General features: G+C 40.0%; 1 protein-coding gene across 13 annotated transcripts in view; it reads left to right on the forward strand.

The window, feature by feature from the left end:
• HMBOX1 (homeobox containing 1) overlaps positions 1 to 21,969 on the forward strand; it is a 126,150-nt gene extending 104,181 nt beyond the window's left edge. For 2 of the 13 annotated variants that reach the window (XM_052809288.1, XM_052809289.1), the window contains exons 9-11: positions 1,323 to 1,417; positions 1,626 to 1,757; positions 4,918 to 21,969. In XM_052809288.1, coding sequence (XP_052665248.1) covers positions 1,323 to 1,417; positions 1,626 to 1,757; positions 4,918 to 5,055 — 365 coding nt within the window. In that variant the 3' untranslated portion in view covers positions 5,056 to 21,969. Of the gene's footprint in view, positions 1 to 1,322; positions 1,418 to 1,625; positions 1,758 to 2,417; positions 2,499 to 4,917 lie in introns of all 13 variants that reach the window. The other 11 variants (XM_052809298.1, XM_052809292.1, XM_052809294.1 and 8 more) reach the window with 11 other exon arrangements.

Here is a 21,969-nt window from a genome sequence, read left to right on the forward strand (position 1 = left end):
GAAATAAGGGAAATTGAGACGAAGGCTAGTTCACAACCTTAGCATGCTGTTTAAATGAAAGGTGGCTGTTGTGAGGAGCTTTTATCTGGTTGCAAGTTTCCTTATGTCTGTGTTCCACTGAAATGTGCTTGTTCTTTCAGCCAAAACCTGGGGGTGTCTTTCTTATTGCCATCCCTGAGACCCCACAGGGATCTAAGAGTCCAGGCGACTTATTTGACATCTCAGATACAGGCACTAGGACCAAAGGTTCTGCAAGCCAGCTGCTTATTCTGGTTACATCTGTGCTCCTTACTGCTTTCCAAGGGCTTGCACAGTGGCAAGTGGCTGGAATAAAGTAATAATTTTTCTTGATGATCAGGATAAAACAAAAGTAATTTCAGAGTTAGCCCTGCAGGTTCTTCGCGCGAGTTGCCGATCGTAAGGGAATTAGAAGTGACTCTGAACTTGCTAGAAGTAGACCTTCTAATGTGAATAAGCATAAGACATTCTAATGTGAATGAACTAACATTAGTGGCCAGGATTCAACAGACTTCTGCAATGCATGCAAAATTTTTTGCCCTTACTTAGATACTATGCAGAATTACGTTTGCAGTACAGAGACAGAGATCCATACCTGCCTATTACCAGTATTTTTGCAAATGTCAAATGTTACGCCCTTTTGCCATCTGCTTCTTTTTGCCATATTTATGAATAAGAAAATTTCTTTCTACATCATTTAATGTGTTACTGAAATTTAACCTAAAGTTATTTTTCTAAAAATGAAATCTGTCTGTTGAAGGGGTGGGGGGAACAAAGCAAAGTCAGTCCAAGGTGGGTGGAGTTATAGCTGTATCTGTACTGCATGGGGAGGAGGGATGGAAGAAGATTAAAAAGACCAAAGGGAGGTTTAGATGCATGGATCCTACTGGAAGATGAAGATATGTGTGTTTTTAAATCCCTTAAGTGCTTTAAAAAATTTCTCCATCTATTTTCAGACACTCCCCGCCCCCCTCAAGTCCTGCCAGTCCAAACTATGTGGGAAGATCTACAGGGAATGCCTTTGCCACTCCAGTGCATTAGAAATTAAGCTAATTTCTAATAGGACTGGCTGGAAAACAAGGATTCTTACTCGCAAACAAGTCTGTTAGTTGGCAGGGAAGGATTTCAGGCAAACCAGTATCTGTACATGCGCTACCTTCCCAAATACTGGAGAGTGAAGAGGAAGAGGCTAAGAACTAACTCTGTTCTTCCAGTTATTCTAACTTCTTGAAAAAAAAAAAGTAGTTACTTTTAATTACTCTAATGCATCAGATAAATTAGGGATCCATTTGCTTTTTTCGAAGAAGCAGCAATCCTGGAGAGCCATGGAATAGATGTACAGAGTCCGGGAGGTCATTCCAACAGTGACGACGTTGATGGCAATGACTACTCAGAGCAGGTAAGCATGGTGAATGAGCCGCGTGGCCCAAAAAGGGAGAGTTCACGCGACACATGAAGAGGCCCTCTACCTCTCGCAAAACAGATGTCTCTTGTTTTTGTTTTGCTTTTATGTAATTGTAATGGGGAAGGTGGAAGAGCACAGCTCCCCTATTTGAATGTGTTGAGCAACCAGTATTCACCCACATGGATTTATTGTCATACAACAGGACACTTGGCAAGTACGCAATGGGGAGGAGGAGGGAAGATGTTCAGAGGGAGGCAGAGAAGCAGAGAAGGTAGAAGAAGACAGGAGGATCTGCTCCAAACAAGCAAGTTACACCATTCACGCCACACGCAATGTATGAAAAATGTTAGGAGAGTGTTAACTCACCTAGTGCACCATGCATAACTTGCGCTCTCCTTACCCCTGGCACCATTCTAGTTATCCACCCTTCAGAAAGGATGTACAGGTCTTTAACAGCTGCTCCTATATATCAGGCACCAACATGCTTCCCTGCAAAACTAGGCATGTGTGTTCCTCTTGCACCTATTCTTTCTTTCTGCAAGAAATGTCTCCATTATAGCCTGTGCTACAGCTACTGTGAGTTGCTTATCTGGCAGCCAGACAAGTACAGCAGTAAGCCCCTGCCCAGTACACTTTAGAATCCCTTTTGTCAACCTTGCCCAGCAAGATACTGAGCACCCTCCTATGAGGTGCTGAGCTCCCTCTGTTTGTCTGTGGGAGTACCTTTCAGGAGCGTCTCAGGATCCGTCCCTAAGACACTGACAGACAAAGGGTGAAGGGTGGGGGGAAATGATTTGATTAAATAAAGTTTGACGTTTATTTGGCCCCGTACCTGTTCCGTATTGTTCTGCAACAATGTGCCACTATTGGGATTGTTTACATATTATCTGTCTTTTTTTTTTTTTTTTCTTTTTGCATTTTAACTCTTGCCTATTCTCTATTTTTCTTGGTTATTTTTAACCCTTGACAGCAACTTCTTTTTTAAATTCTCTAGCAAAAGAATACCCCTTCCCGCACTCTGAGCCCTCACCTACCCTAAAGTTGGTGACCCTTCCTTCACACACCTTCCTGACAGGTATTGCATCCCCTTCCCAATTTTCCTTCAGGTGTCAGTGTTGGCCAAACCCCCCAGGGCTGTGTGTGCTTGGCACCAGGGGACTTAAACAGTTCACTTGGTTCTGATATGAGCGGCATTCTGTGCTACACCCAACATCTGGGGTGGGCAGATTGCTTTTAATTGACTCGTTTGGGAGAAGTAGGTAGGTCACCCTCTATAAAGGCTGCTGGTGGAGTGTAATAGCAACTGAGTGTCCTGGAATGAGTCCCTAGCATACTTGGCTGTGGCCCAGTACGACAGATATCTGGCAGAGGCATTCCCAGCCGCTCTGCTTCTGATGGGTATTAAGGCCCTTTTTATAGGTCATCACCAGCAGATTTGGTGGAACCAACTTCGCTAGCTCTAGATGATGAGAGGCTGCTCTGTGACTGTTATAAAATATTTTGAAACTGCTGCTGAGCACTGATAATTCCTTGTCTGTCAGATACAGGACCTGAACACTGAGATGAAGTATTATGTAGACTCCCAAACTATGTTTTTCATCTGTGTGTTATCCAAAATACTTTGAAAAGAGAAATAAATTGGTTATTAAAATTTAAAGATCTTTGTTTAGAGTCCTTAAAAATTACATTTCTCAGTAATCTAGCTGGGCTCCTCTGTGAAGTGTGGTTAGGCATTAGCAGCGAAGCTGATTAAATGGCAAGCTCTCCTGATGACCATTTAACATCCCTTAGCTGTTAAAACTATAAATTCTGTTTTCCACAGCAACACTTGAACTCTAGTAAACTTTAAAACACAAAGTTCATCCAAATACTAATGAAGTGCCTAGAACTCCAGAAGTCAGGACTTTGTATTTCTTACAGTGGTAAAGATTACTGAGAGGCCCTTAGAGTGTGCACACATCACAATATTTGGCTGACATTTGTTGTAAAGGAATGCATTCCTTTAAATAACGTCAGGATTTTACCAAATCCTGGCTTTTCTGTCCCCCTCAGCATTTGCCACCTGTCGTGTTAATTTAAAAATGCATAACACATTTTAAATTTTACAAGTTCATCACTTAAAGGCTGTTGGAAGACTGATAAATGTTTATCATTTCCTTTCTGTCAATAATAATAATTTTAAAAAGTTGTGAGATCATGGTGTGGTAACTATTAGTACCCCATTTTAAAGAGGGGAAAACACCATGATTTTGCCTGAAGTTCCAGGAGAATTTATTTGACAGCTGGAATTAGAGTTTGGGTATTGCTGGTTCCCCTTCTTATTATTGAAAACCAGGCCCTCTTTCTGACGTAGACTGAGAAACATGCACAATTCACTACAAAATTCATGCTAGAATTGTCAGACTTTTAGGTCTGCTATTGTATGGCCATTATGCACCTGTAGAAGGAGCCCCCGAAATCATTGCACTGTTTTCTTAACAGTCTAGGAGGTTTTCAGCATCTTTTTCCCTATTACTGGGTGAATTCAATGTCTTCACAGGATACTGGCTCAGACCAAGGGTTAGTCTAGGTATGTATCCTGTTTCTGAGTGAGGTCAGTAGTAGAATTTAAAGAAAAAGTATTTTTAAAGAATATATAGAATGATTTTATTATAGTAGCTTCCAGCTTCTGGATGTCAGTAGTTTTGAGAGGCTTCCTGAGCCAGGCAGTGTATCCACTTTCTGTTTTGATACATTTCTACTAGACTAATTTTCCCTGAAGTTGTCTAACGCTGCCTTTTAAAGCCATTTTAACTTTAATCTGATCTAAAAATCAGTGAATCCTACAACTGAACTGTGATAAGTGAAGCAGTGCTTCCTATTGCTGCTTTGGAATATATTATCATTCCAGTGAGTGCCCTTGCTTACTAGATCACAAGAAACCATGAATAATTGTTCTCTATTTTACTAATTATCTGTAATAAACATTTACCATATCAACCATCAGCCATTTCTTTTTCAAACTGAAGAACCTGAGTCTATTTAGCCTCTCCTCGTAAGGAAGCCACCCCATGCCTCTCTTCCCCTGGGCTACTGTTCTCTCTACTTTTCTAGTTCTATTGTGCCCTCTTTAAATGGGATGATCAGAACTGTATATTCAAAATGTAAACATAGCATGAATTTGTGCAATGCATAATTATTCCTGTCTTAGTTTGGTTTCCTGACATACCTTGTGTATCACTTTTATCTTTATAATTTAATACTTTCTCAGAATATCCCCCCCCTCCAATTTCTCTCTTGAAAATTGGGTACGCCACTCCTTGCCTTGCTTACCTTTGTCTGCACAGTGAGGGAAATCAGTCCTAAATCAATTTTGTAAATTCCTTTCACATTCTACCCTGTAACGAATGTGCAATTCGCTGTCCCTAGTCCATTACTTTACACACTAGTTTTATCTGCTGTTTTTCTACTTATGGAGTAACAGTGCTTCTCTCTTCTCCTTTCCACATGCACAGGATGACAGCACTAGCCATAGTGACCATCAAGACCCCATTTCATTAGCCGTGGAAATGGCAGCGGTAAACCACACCATCTTGGCATTGGCCCGGCAAGGAGCCAACGAGATCAAGACAGAGGCTCTAGACGACGACTGATACAAAGAAAGGGGAGGGTCGAAGCAAGAAGTAACTTAGTTTTAGACGTAGCACCTTAGCAGACTTTCCTCGGTCCTTAATATGTGTTCTTACAGTATAACTTTGCAGTTTCTTGTACGTCAGTTAGCTGTTAGGGTCTTGTTCTGTGAAGATGGCATGGTGCCCTCAGCCTTTGCATATACTCTCTCAGTATTAATTCCCAATAAATAATCAACCAACCAACCAACCTCCCTCTCCCAGCCCCAGTGGCTAGAAAAATCTTGCTGCTCTGTCTTAGCATTCAAAGTGCTTCCAGGTATTTTAGACAGCCCTCAATTACAAGTCTTAGGCTACACTTAAAATCTTGGATACCCTTAGAGATTGTGTTAAAAAAATAGTCTGTACGCTTTTCCTTCTCTGAGACTGAAAGGATGCAAGCTGAGGTAGTGGCACAGGGTCGATGGACACCAGATCGGGAGTATCAACAGAGAGTAAAAAGAACACTAGAAACCCCACTTCAGCATGGGAATAAATGATTTCCAGCTGCAATAAGCCGTGCCTCACTGGTCATACAGTGACTTGATATACTTTTGGGTGCTGTGCTGAGAATGTCCATTGGAAACATTCACATATTTCGGTTGATGTTCACATATTCAACACAGACATCCTCTACTCTCACAAGCTGCGTGGCTTAGTGGATAAGTACTGCCTTCTGCCTCTGGGACCATGATTGAAGCCCAGCCTGGGATCATGAGCTGAATGTCTAATGGACAACAGTCCACTTCTCAAAACCACTATTCATTATTTGGCATGGCTAGCAGTGCCTGCTCAGAAGAGGTCTAGACTCTATTGATCTGTCATTAACAATTTCACCTTTTATTCTCTCGCCTTTTCTGTCCCCACCCTACTCCCCTCTCCACTTTTTGCCACTTTCAAAAGCAATGTTTTCCAGGAAAGTATTAAGGTCATAAAAATGGGTGAGTGGATTTTTACACACCTGTGTAACTAATGCCTATGTCCAGACTAGCCTGAAAGGTTATTGGAGAACTTTTGCATCTGACCTTTGCTAGGTAACCATCATAGCATAAATATTCTCCTAAATACGAACTTTTTTTGTTTGTTTAAAGGCAGGAGGATCTCTTACCTGAGAAATGGGGTGTGAATGTTTTGTGTTCTCTTTACTCTGTCCTTGTTAAGATGTGAGAAAGCTATACTGCTACGAGCAATTTAATTAATAATTGGAAGCCATACTGATAATGGATGTGGTAATATTTGTAAAGCAAACCTACTTTAAGTAGCAGAAACTAATGGAATTGTTTTCCTTGATCATATGTAGCACTTTTGTTACTTTTTTCTTAAAGATATTTATATTTGATAAGTCTTTTTTTTATCATTTGAGAATTCAAAATACCAAACAGCAAACTTGCATTACAGAGTCACCCTGCGATCACCTTGTCATCTAGTATCTAAATGATGAACTGTGTGTGCATCTAAGAAAATTACATCTGCTGGCATTGTGTGGAAATGATCTCCTGGCATCCTGATAAAATGATATGTTGCTGCCGGTAAGAGGAAACGTTTCAATGGAAACAGCATGGGAAGTGTTAGAGACGGGCAGGACTGTGTTACATTAAAAATAAAAATTAAAAACCTATGTAAATTTTTGTATCTAGATATATGAAAATTTGCATAGTGTTTCCTCAACATTCCATTTTTATCTTCCCCGTTTATGTGGGAATAGCTTAAAAAGGGGAAAACAGCTTAGTCTGAAGGATGGGTTTCCGTTTTCTCCCCTCCACTTCTAAAGGTGGAGGGAATGAAGGGAAGTTGCTATTACTTGGCTTGTTCTCATCCCTTCCTCACGCTTAACTATCAGATAGCATTGTGAACTCCTAAAATGTGGCTCCTCGGCAGGTTTTTAGCCAGCCTAAACCCCTTCAAGGCATAGGCTAACTAGATCATCTTTACATCTGTTAATCTTGTGGAAATTGCTTAGGTAAGTGTGGAGGAGATTTTGTGCTTTCAGAGGGCACAGAGTTGGCACCTCTTTGTCTCTGTAACTTTGAAGATATATAGGTAGGGCTTGGCCTCGTCTTTCACTTATGGATTTCATTGGAAAATTTATGTGCTTTCCTTAGATATAGATCACTGAAGCAGAATGAAGCCGTCTTTTTTCTGTTTTATTGCATTTCTTGAGTAGGCAAATTCATAAGTAGCATCAGGGCAGACTCAGGAAAGAAAGGAATTGGATCAGCGACCATTGCACCATTGCAGTTTTTTTTCTTAATGTGTGTATGAATGTTTTGGTACTAAGGAGTGAGAGGACGGGGAGAGCTTTTATTTCTATTTTTGCACAGCAGAATGATCGAGCAAACTATAGCCTTAGTGGAATTTTACCTATTTATTCATTCCACAGTCACACACCAAGCTGACAAGCAACATCCACGATTTATAGTAAGGAGATTTTAATAATCGATGACCTCTTTACGTTGGGCTTGCCACCACCATTTGTTCTGGCTGTTTCATTTTAAAAAGAACAGACTCAAACTGTTGGACAGCTGCAATTTTAAAAGAAATATTGCTTGCTATACCATCTTAAAAAAAAAAAATGTCATTGTTTCAAGCATCGCCTTTTTAAAGCAATAGGGAAGAATAAAAATAGTACTAGAACTTCTATATCCTGATTATAGGTTCATGTGATGCAGGATTAAAGTAACACCACTAAAATTGTATGTCTGTACCATGTAATGTGGAATAATCTGGTCTCAGTTCTGTTTGTCACTGTCAGGTAGCTGCTGGTCTCATCATGCATCAATATCCTATCTGAAGGTTAAACAGTTAAACCCTTGTGAACGACTGGAGATTGGCAGATCCTCCTTGTCTGTAGCTTCCTGGTAAATACCATCTTCTCACCAGAGAAAATAACAAATTACTTAACTGGGGAATCAGACAACTTGGTTTCATGGTGTCAGTTTTTGGGTTGCCCCTGTCTATTTTGGCTTTTCTTTGACCATCCAGAGGTACGAGGAAAGAGTAGGACCAGCTGTTATCGTGATGCTCACGGCAGTCTATTTCGTTTATTCTGAAAGTTCATAATTAACAATTTGCAGTTGGCTGATAATTTTTTGGTTTGACATGAATTAGCTAAAATGGAACAGATGCTGATGTGATGATATCAGGAGAAGCGTACGTGATCCGGAGTAAGTGAAAGAATTGGTGGAGAGTGTGTCCTGGAATTTAGCCTTTGTTCTAGGGTTTTTTCCACAATATGGGAATCTTTTCTGTCTTTCTGTCTCTGGATTTTCTTGAAAATTATGCCTCATTTTTGTAGCATGGCAATTCAGTTGCAATTTGTGGTAGCTAATCTGGAATTACTGCAGTTTGTTCTCATGTGGGTTCCCTTGAAGTGAATCTGGTGGCAGACTAGATCTACCTTTTTGTTCTGTGAATAGAGGAGAAATTATTTAAGATGCTTCTCTTCTGTGATGGGCACAGATTGCTTTTAACTTTGTAGGTTAAGTTCTGGCTGTTATTTTGTCGCTCATAAAGTCCTTATACTTGAGTTGTTGTCTCTTACCGTCTTCTTAAAACAACAGTTTCTACCTCCACTTCTTTTTGGGGTTGTGTCGGGTTTTTTGTTGGTGGTTTGTTTTGGGGTTTGGGTTTTTTTTTAATTTTTTTTTAAGTCCACCACCTTTTTCCTGAAGTATGAGATCCCAGACATTTGCAAAAGCATTTTGAGATGATAAAAATAAGTTGACCTAGACATGAGTAAACACGTTACCCATTGATGCTGTACCATTATAGAGATATCTTCTAAATACTCTATAAACATACTTATTGTTAAAGTGTAATCCCATTAGTCATATGTTGGATGTGAACAAGTTGGTCATGAGTCAGCAGTGCACCCTTGCAGCAATTAAGGAATCTCATTAAAAAGAGCCTTCAGCTCAAGGTTAAGGAAAGTGATTAGTCCCCTCTGTTCATCACTTGTGGGATCACATCTGGAGTACTGTGTGCGGTGTTGGGCAGGAGTGAGTCCATCGTAGCGCTGCTGAGATGAGAGGGTTGAAGCATATGTCATGTGGTGAGAGTTTGTGAGAGCTGGGTTTGTTCAGTTTTCGTTCTTCAGCTATCTTAATGGGTGGGTTTAGAGAAGACGGAGCCAGGCTTTTCTCAGAGGTGCATAGCAGAAAGGTGAGGGGCAGTGGGCTGAAGTTGTATTAAAGAAAATCCCAGATAAATATGAAGAGAAATATTTTCATGCTCAAAGTGGTAGAACAGTGGCCCAGAAGGGCAGTGGAAACCCCATCCTTGGGGGTATTCAAAACTCAACTGGACAAGGTTGGATTAGAGACCTCCAGAAGTCTCTTTTGACCTAAATTATTCTGATTCTGTACAAACCTGCTCAGGTTGAGGTTTTTCCTAGTTCTGATCTATACATGTTGACTTGTTTAAAGAAATTCTCTTAATTTGTTGTTGTGGGTTTTTTTCTGTTTTGCTATTCATAAAAAGTTACCTTTCCTATTCTACTAATAGAGGGGAGCTTTATTTGCAGGGTCTGGCTCGAGGCTCCAATCAAGCCATAAGTAATAAATTTCATTAATTATTTGCTCTGTTTACACAGTTCTTCAGGGATATTTGAATTATTCTGTTTGTTTCATTGCCTAACATCAGACTGGTAAGTTTTCCATGTTTTCGTAACATTTGTGCTGTAGATCAGTTTTTGCCTTTGTTTGTGAGGATTTATCGTTGTCTTGCTGCTGTGAGTGCAGGCGAAAAATTTCACATAGCTGAACATATTAGAGGAAAAATTGTAGTTAGCTTAAACCCACTGGTGACTACTATGATAAGCTAGAAATTTTTGGTTCAGTAAATCATTAATTGGTGTTTATCAGAAGCTGAAAGAGTATGACTGGGAAAGAGTCATATTATACTCACTTGGATCCTCCTTTCCTTAAGTGTTAGCTGTTGGCCACTGCTAGGAAAAAAACCATACTTCACTAGGCAGATTTTAGGTCTGATGTGGATGTTATTTGGAAGAGAAATCGCAATGGTGTTTGCCAATATGGACTGGCTTGGGGTCAGTTAGACTCCCAAGAGTTAATTTCTGCCTTTGAGGTGCATAAGTACATGGAGATGAGTTCATGATTTTGAGTTCCTCTATGTGGTATAAAAATTTTCCTTCACAATAAGATGCTGCTTGCAAAGAAGTAAAATGAAAGCATTGTGCTGGCCTTCCCCCAGGGTAGTTGAGTCACCAAGACGTGGTAGCTGTAGCAGGGTTTCATAAGGAAACAGATTTTATTTTTCCTATAGATAAAATCAGCAAAATTCGTGTAAGAGTTTTCAAAACTCAAAATTGCTGCCCCTAAAGCACTTAATGGAGGATGTTGTTTCCCTGCCTGTAATCTTAACTCAAATGCAAAGCTGGATTCACACCTTTCTCTGCAAATTACTAAGATTCAGTGTGAGATTTTGCCTATAGTACTGAGAGCTGTGGATGTTTAGTAGGAGAAGATTTTTTTTTCCCACTTTATCCCTGGAATTCTGCTCATTTTAGATCATTTTCTTACCAGGAGGTTTATGTTCCTCCTCCACCTCAGCTACGTCATTGTGCAGCTTTCATTCCCCAGCGTTCATCAGCTTCTTTCAAGTTTGTTGGATAATTACCAGCAAATTCTAGGGGTTTTTTGTCAAAATAAACTTTGCTCTTATTTTAGACAAGGCTTCCCACCCAAGTAGCTCTTGCACTCTTTGAAGTTATTTAACTTGGTAATATTATTTTGAGCAAAGTCTTAAGCTTGTAGACAATAATCTTGAGTTTGGTGTAACTTTTATAATTTGGCAGGAATCTTTGTTGGCAGGATTGGTCTTGAAAACTGCGTTATATGTCAGTGACCTAACGTGTTCATTCTTATTAGCCAGCTGAAGATTGTGTGTCTGTGTTAGTAGCAGTAGTCAGGGTTGTATCGTGATCCCAGCTAATTTAATGGAGTTTTGTGGAGTCAGGCGTTTTCACTGTGATTTCTTGGAAGGGAAGGTTGATGGCCTGACCAAAAAGTACCTTGCAGTTCCCAAGAAGAGTTGCAGAGACATTTCAAAATAAAACATTCCCCCTTGGGCTTTTTGCAGCTGGGATACTTACTCAGGATATTGAATCAGTTATTGGCCAGCAGACATTTGGCAAGCTGAAAAGCATAGTCCTAAAACCTTCATTTTAACGACTATTACTGTTGTCTAATTTATAGGGTTTAAACTGTCCAACTAAAGATGTTGCACATTGATGAAGGATGAGGCATTCTAGAGATGGCAGCTATAAATTCGAATTTAAAATACACAAAAATTATTTTTCTCCTTTGTGAGAAATGTGTTTTAACTAGAAAAGTGGACTTGGTCGTTTTGAGGACTGTCAGTAGGATGACAGCATTTTGATGTTGGTTTTTGTCCAACAAATATAAATAAAATCAAATAAATGAAAATAATCTCAGTGGCACCAGTGAAACAGAGATGTGGGGAGAAAAATGCAAACATCTAAAGAGTTGTTCATCGCTAACCTTGGCCTTAGGATTTATCACATAAAAATAGCCTAGAATTGTTCATGCCTGTTTTCACGTAGGCGTCCATTGAACGTAGGCGATGCTGTAGCTAAGACAGTATTGGCACAATTACAATAATCAGCACAAACTACTCTCTGTTTTTCTTAAGGTTTTTCTGTCACACTCTTTGAAAATCCATATCATACTTTAACTTGCTGGAAGAAGTAAACAAATACATTTTGCTCTTTCAAGATACCAAGATATGCTCTGTGATGCCTGCAACATGCTTATCAGTGTAGTATCTAGGCAATAATATTGACAGCTTATGTCGTGGAGATAGAAGAGGATTTGCCGTTTTGGGTGTGGGGGAAAAATTCACAAAATGTATTTTAAATGCCCCTGTTAATCAGGCTGATCAAGAAAACTAACTAATTGGTTTGATTGCTGCAATGTTGTGCTCTTCCCCATTCTTTCCAGTAAGCTTTGGAGTGCTCTGGCCAACAGCTTAAGCGTGAGTGAACTAAAACCATTGAACTAGAGTGAACTGCATAATGGGCCTTTGATGTCTCTGTATGTTCAGTGCATCTCTCACTCAGATGGCTTGGCAGAAGGCGCTCTCTGCCATTTATTCCCTCTCTTCCCTCCGCTGTTAAATGGAAGCGGGTGTATTCTGCTGATCAAAACATCCAGCACACTTCTGCTAAATCCTTTCAAACTGCAGCCAGGGTAATTGGGATGGGTAGGATAAATGCGTAAGAGTATGGCAGTAAAAGTGATGGCAGTTCTTTTGAATGACTGGGTGTCCTCCTGACATGTAATTAGCTGCTTTAGAAAGATGTGGATTGGCATGGTCATAATTAAAAGGATTTCTGTCTTTTCTGTGATTGAAAACAGAAGATCTTCCGCCCCCTAATTCTCTTTAATACCAGTGTTATTAGTGACACTTGGAACACAGCTACTTCGTAAACTTAAATAATGACCTGTTCCTAATGGTAACTTACAACAGCAGGGACTGAAACCGAGGTTAGTTTTCTATGCAAAGCTGCTTCTCTTCCTTTTATGTTCCTCCCCCCACACCACCGCCCCTCCTGGGCACGTATGTATTGCTGCTCAGTGAGTTTCAGAAACAAAACAGGCGTTTAGTTATGTGTGACAGAATTATTGCAGATTACCCAGGGTTGTGGTTTAGGTCTTCTTGATTTGTTTTAGAGTTGTAGTGTTGAGGAAGGTTAGCCCTGGTCCAGGACTCGGCTGAATTACTCTTCCTGTGTTTTCATGCTGCCTGCAGGTAGAAGGTTCCAATTGCACTGTTGTCTTCCGGTTCCTGAAGCAGGGAATGTAACTCGCTCCTCTGTGTCACTCCAAGTTCTCCTTCATAGTGTCTCGGTTTGGAAGCCTTATCAGCAGTTGTTGCCAAGTATATAACCGTATTGTCCTCAAGCTGTCTGCTGTCTCCTGTTGCAGGTAGCATGGTGTAATGATATGAACTGACTCACCTTTTTCTTAAGAAATCTCAAAATAGCCTGCAACTGGATAGTTGGCTGGACAGTATGCTTGCCATTCACGACAGGAGAGGATATATGGCAGTGACCTAAAATAACATCGTAATCTTTCTCTGATATGTTGCTAGATTCTCAAAAAGCGTCTGTCATAGGGTGTGACGTGCCTTTTTATTCTGTGTTTTTGTGAGAAACGTTATCTGTTGACCAGTCTTGAGCACTGAAGAGCCTGTGCTCCATGTTTGCCCGTAAGTTTCTTGACCATATTTTTCCATAGTGCTGTTCTCCTGCAGTAGTTACTTATCAGACAGGTTTCCGGAGTTTTTTGGTATGCAAAGATGCATATAGAGACTCTTAGTCAAATTCAGAAAAATTAGCAGGTTCCTAACTCCAACAGATTTGAAAAAGAAGTTAGGAACTTCCTTAGGCTCTTATTTAAATCCTTCAGTTCCTTTTCAGCTTCTTTGTACTGAAATACTTGTGTAATCTCATCCAATGTCACCGTGGTGCAGAATAGACCTGTGAGTCGTGGGTACTTCAGTTCTTCCAGCGCAGTTACCACTGGTGGTACTACACTCACAGTAGCAATGGTAGCAACCTCCTTTTCTAGGACATATGTTTTTAGACATTAACTTGCTGCTGTCATGGGCCTCAATTCAGCTTCCTATTCTCCTCTCTTTACCCCTTCTCCTTAACTAATTAAAGTCTTCCATGTTATGGCAAGATGGCATATGTAGCTTAAATAACCCACCTCTATAATTAAGAGGTTGACTTTAGCCTTCTGAGATATATTTTACATCATTTGAGATTTAAAAATACATTTTACTTAACAAAGTTTATCTGTCAAATCGCTCAAGGAGGGCAAAGAGATAATGAAAGTAAATTATTAATTAATACTTCTCACCCAATATATTCCATTAAGAATATTAAGCATATATTCCATTCCTCAAAGTATGTTTTACTTTGGATTTTTTTTTTTTTGAAGTCTGCCTGCTGATAAAGTTGCTGCTATCTCTCTTTGACAGGACTGTAGTGACAGTACTGAAAATACCCTTTAGGAGCTAACCAGAGCCAGGAACTCAGAATATCAACTCACTGATCGGTTTTTCCTATACCAGAGTGCAAGCCATTTCATTTATGCATTATGGCAAGTGAGCAGATCTTTTCAAGACCAAAATGACATAGACTCCCTTGACACATTCAAGCTGTTTTTCTGTTCAAAAGGTTTGATATAATTTTGGAGTAGAAAGGAGCATCTCACCTTTCTCCATATTAGATAGAGTGGTCTGAGTTTAGGTGGAGCTACATTGGGTTCAGAATGGCAAAGAAGAAATTTGATGTGTTGCTGGGAAAGACTGGTGTATTGCACAAAATGTGTAACTACTACTTGAGAAGGGTAAACATCTTGGAAGCTTTATTGATGAGATAGTTGAACAGTTTATGAAATGCTCTGAAATCTCCAATGTATGTTTCTTTGTGCCAATGTGTCTTCATGGCACACCATATAGCATTACAAAGTTCATTTAGGAGTTGTTATTGGAATTTGAGGCACGCTTTTGTTCGGTCTGTTGCAGAGGTAGTTGCCTATCAGTTTAGCTAAACATTTACATCTCGGCACACAGCTGCTCATTGGGCAGTAACAGTTTAATTCTGCAACTCCTCCTTCCTCGAGAGCTCTTTTAAGCCACAGTCCTCTTTCTCCAGGTGCTTGGAGAAAATAAATACTACTGAGATGAGGGAATAGATCCTCTCATTTTGCAGAGCTTATCAGAGCTACCCTCAGTTGAGAAGCTGCACCTAGATCTCAACAACACTCACTTACTAATGCTGGGATTTGTAGCAGAGCAAGAATGAAACAGTCCTGAAGTTGCATTGCCAGTAATTCAGTTCAGTGAAGTAGGCTTGAAAATTAGGCATCTGGTTAGGAGTAAAGAGTCAGTGAAGTCTCCACAGACATTAAGAAGGTATTTGCAAATGTGTTGAGAGAAAAAAAGATATTATTCCATTTATGTTTATAAATCCATTGGATACAAATGGTAAAATTTGTAGAGTTATGTGGAAAAGGCAGACACTTTCAATTAGGGGATTTTTTTTTTTTTTTTTTTTTGCATTTGGAAGGGCAGGATGGTTTGTTCATCCCATTGGATGAAGTAGATGGAATAGGGAGTTTGCATCAGGATTGTGGGAGGCCATCTAATATTCAGGGTCTCCTTGAAGGTGATAGACTGGTCCCTTCTGGCCTTAATTGTAAAACTATGATTCCAAAGAGGTAGACTTATCTTTTACTCTTACCGTTATAACCTGTTCATAGTATTTAATAATTTATAGAGATTTGAGTACTAGAGGGGTTCTCTGCAGTAAGAGCTTATTTAAAAAGTATCACTTTCCATCAGAGAACATATTGTGCCTTATGTCTCTAAACCACGTGAAGTTCCAGTTATGTACGATAAATACCTTTTTATACTTTGTACTTCTGCCATAATGGGAATCAAACAAACATAGTTTTGATAACAGGTGGTTTCTGTATGCTGCCGTATTACTTAGATTTGCTCCAGTATCTTACAGATTCAATCTATCTATTCTACTGACACAGCGATGCACACTTCCATACCAGTCAGTGTTGAGCAGCTAAAGTAGCTCTGGAACAGCATTATTTTGTTCAACTGTTATTTTTGATTCTTATTTGAAAATAAACAAACAAACAAAAGCCCTAACCAAAAGCCCAGGTCAGTCTGAATTTCTAATCCTAAATTCTTTGTTGCTATTCATTACATTAGACATTTGGGTACATGAATTCCAGTTGTTAAGGGTACCTTGCATTGATTTTTACCATTACCGAAGAACATTCAACATGAATACAATTTGATCAGTCATGACCATTTCCTCTAGCTGCAGTGCCTCAAGCAACTGTTTTTTACAAATACTTTCATCAATTGCCACAGTGCTTCAAAAAATATCACAGCCAGCAGAAGTCCTCTTGCTAAACTGATGTCTTCTCTTATTTCCTCCACTGAGCCTGTATTTCCTTGAAGGAATTCCAGACAAGTGTTTTGAGCTACACCTCCTCCAACTGCTCTGAGCCATTCACTTTCCTCTGAAGTTGATTCTTGTTGGTACCGAATTTGTCACACATTATTTTCCCAAACGTCAGTTCTTTTCACAGAGGTAATTTATTTTATCTTTCATCCAAGCTCCTTCACACCCTGGTAATCCTATTTTACCTGGTTTACTGGTGGTTTTCTCATACTGAAGTGCTCTGACCTGAACCCATTGTTCTTACGGTCTCTAAATAAGGGATATATATTGTTTCCATCCTAATAAACAGCAATCCAGTGTAATGCTGCAGCTTAGATTCGGTTCAGTCTCATGAAATCTTTCAAGCTTTCTGCTAGCCAAAAGACATTGGGTTTTTCCAGCATGGTTAGTTAGCAGCCCTCCTCCCTTCCCTCATTTCAGTTTTGAGGCTTAGATTAGAAAATCGGGGAAATAGTAACTTTTAAGTATAATCTTTTTTATTACTACTTGGACTGTCTTTTTTTTACTGGGAAGACTGGTACTGGGCTGTGCACTTCAGCAGATACTAAACAATGTTCTAGGAAATTACTTGCAAAAATAAAGGTATATCTTGGATACAGCAGTGCTTCTAAACAGACTAATTTGAGGTTTCTTGCACACAATTATAGTGCTCAGGTTTATCTGTTGAGTTCAGTTCGTTGTGCAGTTTGTTGTTCGCTGCCTCTCCCACTCCTGTTAGGACTCACTTGTTGCTGTCCGTGCCCTTTCTCCCCTTTCGCAGTCTTTGGTGACTTTTGCTGTTTTAATTTTGTTCCTCCCTGCTTTCTCTTGTTTCTCCTTCTTCTCTTTTTCCTGTACAGGCACTTTATTACCCTCACACCTTCAAGCAGCGTATTTATGGTTAGACGTTTTTTAATTCTTTTAATGCTACTTTAGTCCAAGTCAAGACGTGTTCACCTTTCCTTTTGCCTATTAGACAGTGCTGTATCAATTGCTTACTTGAAGTCCAAATATAAATTGTCCACAGTGTAGTATAAATATGAAAAATTCTGTCTACTCTGACCATTTTAAAAAAAGATTAGCTCATAAATTCAGTCAATTTACAGCAGGCTTTTTACTTGCAACCTCCTATGTGAAATAAGGTAGTTCCAAGGTGTTGGACCATGGTTAACAGAGAGGGACAAGGTAGTAGCATTTTTTTCTTTCATTTTATTGCTTGCAACTTAGTGTTGGAAGCTGTCTTAATTGGTGCAGTTGATTTTCTTGGTTAGCGTGCTGTGGCTTTCTTTTTTTAATGTGAGGGTTTGGGACAGGTTGTGTGGATTTGCATAGCTTTACTAAAGGAGGCTGTGTACTGGTTCCCCTTGTCACTTCATTCACCCAGGGTTTGGGATCACTTTTTGCAGCCCAAGTAGCTTTTTATTATTATTTTTAAAGTTATTTTAGATTTGAAGATGATTGGAAAAACTTGAAATTACTTTTCCAAATGAAAAATTATAATGAAAACAGAGTTTGGATTTTGAGCTTCCCATCTTTCAGCATTATCCACTGAATTTTCTCTTTCTCTTTTGGCTCCTGCGTAAATTTAGATGTCATCTTGAGGCTTGTGCTGAACTGAAGCTTGTGACTTGTTTCTAGTTGCTCTGGGGTCAGAGCCCTGTTTGTTCTCTCGAGAGGGACAGATTTTCCATTTCATCACCCGTTGCAATACGAACTCAAAAGCAAAAACCCTTTTGCCTTGCTTTTGGCTCTAGCCGTACTGTTAGTAATGTCTTTCCGCATCTTGTCAACAGCCGACCCTCCTTGATTTGCTGCCAGAGTTGTTCTTGAGGGTTACGGGCAGCACTTCTCACACCAGTGCAAACGCTCGGCGCGCTGCTGCTGGCTTAAACTGGGAGAGCACCGTGTCTCTTTGGAAGTCAGATGTCAGATCCGATATGATAAAGTGATATCATTGTGCCACAGAACCACCGTAAGACAGGCTTTTACCTTAAAGATAATACAGGAATTACAAATTTAAACTAGATTTAGTTGAATAGCAGTTCTATCAAAGGGTGACAAATAAAAGTCAGTTGTGTCCATGGGGAGCACTATTTTCTTGACAAATCGCCTTGGCTGTCTCCCTCTTGGTCTTTATGATCTTCCCAAGGCTGACGAAAGCCTGGGAAGTGTGAAATATGTGCAGTACTTTTTTAATTTTTTTTTTTTTCTTAGTGTCAATTTTAAAAGTGCCTAAGTGAGTAACAGGACTCCAGAGTGAGCTGGAGGAACAGGATTAGACCTCATTTCCCTCTTAAGAAAAGAGCCCTCCCTGCAGTCCCTCCACACGTACGACTCCAGACGAGCGGTGGGAGTCCAGAGCTCTGCAGAATCCGGCTGGAAAGAAATCTCTGCTCCTCCCTCACGCTGCCCCCCTCGGTTTTCAATCTGTTGGTGGGGATCTTCTTAACGAATCTCGTTTCTCCGCCAAACCTTAGGAATCTCCGATTTGGGGTGGACGGTAAAGAGGGGGGAAGCTTGGATAGAATTCAGTAGGAGACTGCCTCTGGGATTCCGGATACAAATAGCTTCGTGCATTAAACGTGCACCTCTGGACAACCATACGTCTGAGACTCTGGATAGAAAAAGCTAATATACATATTTAATCGCCCCTTTTTGGAATCACAGAGGCAGTTTCTTCCTATATTCTTAATTATTTCTAGGCTTATAATAGTGGCACCTGCTAAACATTTTGTCAAAATAATTGTAACTATTGGCAGGTGGTTATAATTTTGTAAACATACATGAGAATTTTATGTGAGTTAAAAAAAAAGATAGATATCGATGCTAGTTTAAAAAATTGTGTTAAAGGAGAATTTCTTCTGACCATAGTAACAGGAAATAACAGAACACTATTAAGATGTATTAGTACCACTTAAGGATTCAGAAAATGAAAGCAATCCATATGTAGATGTTTTATTTTTCATTAGTAACAAAATGTTGTTTTCACTCTGACAACTTCATAACATATGAGTTGGGAAAGCCTAGGAAATTACTATTGGCAAGAAAAGCTATAAGGACATCTCTTCTGCAGAGAACAGAAAATTAGCTTGTAGGATGTTGATGGGTGTTGATATAAGCAATGATCAAATGGGAATCTATTGCTGGGGTACTAATGAAAATAAAGTATTATTTGTGGAGCCTATAATACACACAGACCGTTCAACGTTGTACCGTGGCCCTGCTCTAGAGATGCCTTTTTTAACGGTGATTTTTTTTTTCTAAACCAAGTGATTGTCAATAACAGTGGTTGTAATTGAAAAAAGATTAATGTAGTAGTGAGTGTTGCAAACCTAGAAGTGAAAAGACAGTGGAACAGGATCAGAGGCACAAAAAAATGAAGCAAAACCCCCAAACAAAAACTCTTAGCAAAGCGCCGGGGAGTTGCGTTTTTAAATTCAGAATTTTGTGCGTCTTAATTTTGTTCCACTGCCACGTTGACTTGGGGGCGGGGGGTGTCGTATCAACCTTGCATCTCCGGTAAGGGCAAGCGAGCATGACTGTAGTGGTAGTATTGTGTGCGTTGGATGGCTGGCAGTCGCCTACGGTTACTTCATGTGTCTACCAAATGCATCAATAATATAAGATGAGCTGTGTCCCATCTCTGCTGGTCACCGTAACTCGCCAGCGGGTTCTTGCGTGTCTGTACGTTCCTCTGTCAGCATCTTCCACTCACGTATTTGTTTCTCCCGCCATGTGCCCCGACGAAAATGGCACCTGTGTCTCATCTGCTGTAGGTGTTCTGCCTACCTCAAGAGGTAAACATGGTATCCTAGAGTCGTGTGTTCACAGTCTGTTCTTTTTTACATGAGCACTAGCGCGCGCACACACACACACACACACTGGAATGTATATTCTCCTCCCCCCCCCCCCCCAATAACCTCTTGACCTGATCCTTGCTGTAGCCACCACCAACTCCTCTTGCAAATTGGATGCTGCTTTAAATGTGAAAACAAATGTTCAAGAAGCTATAAAACCTGAATGAAAGCTAAAGCTGAATTTATAAAGCCTTGTTGCATATGAGCCAAAAGTGCAAAAAGCTCTATATAATGAACTAACCTGCCACTCATATAAATATAAATATATATAAATATATTAAAATCAGACTGTTCTACAAAATTGTGTATTTGTATTTTTGTGTACGTACAATTTTCTGCTAAGCAGAAGGAGGATGTAGTATAGGATGATGTGAGAAGAGATTTTGTTTAATCATATTTCTTTGTTACTTATTTTTGTTAACATCCAGATGCCTGTCTTTGTCTTCTGTGTATGACACTGTTCGAAAGGTGCAGTATCTCTCTCCCGCCCGCGTATTAAACCTCTTCCACCATGAAGGAGTCGGGTAATGCTACACATCATCATCAAACCCCGCAAATATGCCTCATTCTGGATCTTAACAAGGGCTGCTTGTTCAGCTTAAAGACTATATATTTCATGTTGGCATTTAATGGGCACGTCGTGTTGTTGCTCCTAATAGTGATGTCAAATATTCATGCGCTGGGCGATTGCTTTTCACGCAGGTGTTCTCCAAGCACGCTCTCTACACCATCCACGGGCTGTAGTATCTTTGCTACTGGTCCTCAGCCTGAAATTTCAGGGCTGGGGGAAAATGAAGTAGGGTAGATTGGGAAGGAGGATGAACAGATCCTTGTGGTCAGAAGTTGCTTATGGAAAAAAAGACGCCAGGGAAGCAGTACTGTATGTCACAGGGGAGTGAATCTCAGGTAACACCACCACAGAGGAAGGTGCCACGGGGAGCTCCTCTTCCCCACAGCTGTCCGCATGCTGCCAACGTGTATTTTTGCTTTCAGGAAGGCAAGTTGGCAAGGAAATGGGTTGTAACTTTCCCTGTGCCACTTCAGACACGTCCTTCCATCCCTTGCAGGAGTTGCACGCGAGTTGTGTGCGTCTCTGTGGCTTTACGACCGTTTGGTCCGTTGCTGTAAGAACGCTTGTAGCAGCCTTGTTAGACGAGGTCCATCTTCGCATGACTTGATGCCCTTGCAGTAAAGATACTGATTTTTAGGAAGAATGTTCTAAAATCTTCTCCAAATCACTGCATTTATCTGCAAGATGCTGATGGGTCTGCTCCATCATTTGCCACAAGGAGAAAAGTAACAGTTTTTCTCCCTTGGTGCACTTGGGAGTCCTTAGTTATGCGTTATAGAGTGGAGAACTATCTATGGAAAGAGGGAGTCAAAGGAGAGCTAGATAAAACGGGATATAGTGGAAAAACTAAAACGCAAAGCTTTGGGCACAAGGTGACAGACGTTCATCTTCCAGTTCCACCACAGACTTGCTGCAGACCCTTGAGGCAAACCGATCCTTTCTGCGTGCTTCAGTGTTCCCATCTCCAAAATGCAGGTGAGAGTTAATATCCGTCGCGTCTTCCTCAGGCAGCAGGTACTGTGGAAGTATGAAGTATCAACTTCTTCCCTTGTGTCCTTTACTCTTTTTCTTTCTTTCTTTCTTTCTTTTTTTTTTAAACTTAATTTCTAACAGTGTTTGAACTGAATTTTGGCCTAGGGAGAGCGATACTGCATCTTTACATGTAGGGCTCATATTTATAACAATGTGTAATGACTGTAGCAAAAGTCCTTGTTTCTATATGTGAATGGACAGAGAAACAAGTGCTCTATTGTATTGATTAAAATAGTTAAAATGAGTCCTGTATCATTGTATCTCCTATTCTGGATTAGTGCCTTTTGGACAGTAGACTGTTCTGTAATTAAAATGTAGTATAACTGCTTTTTTGTACAGTTTTGTTTTAATAAAACTTTTTTTTAATTTGTGTTTATTTTAGTATTGTACCTATTAGAAAATAAAAATGTATAACTCCACAA

Source organism: Harpia harpyja, chromosome 15 (genome assembly GCF_026419915.1).
Source record: "Harpia harpyja isolate bHarHar1 chromosome 15, bHarHar1 primary haplotype, whole genome shotgun sequence".
Taxonomy (NCBI): domain Eukaryota; kingdom Metazoa; phylum Chordata; class Aves; order Accipitriformes; family Accipitridae; genus Harpia; species Harpia harpyja.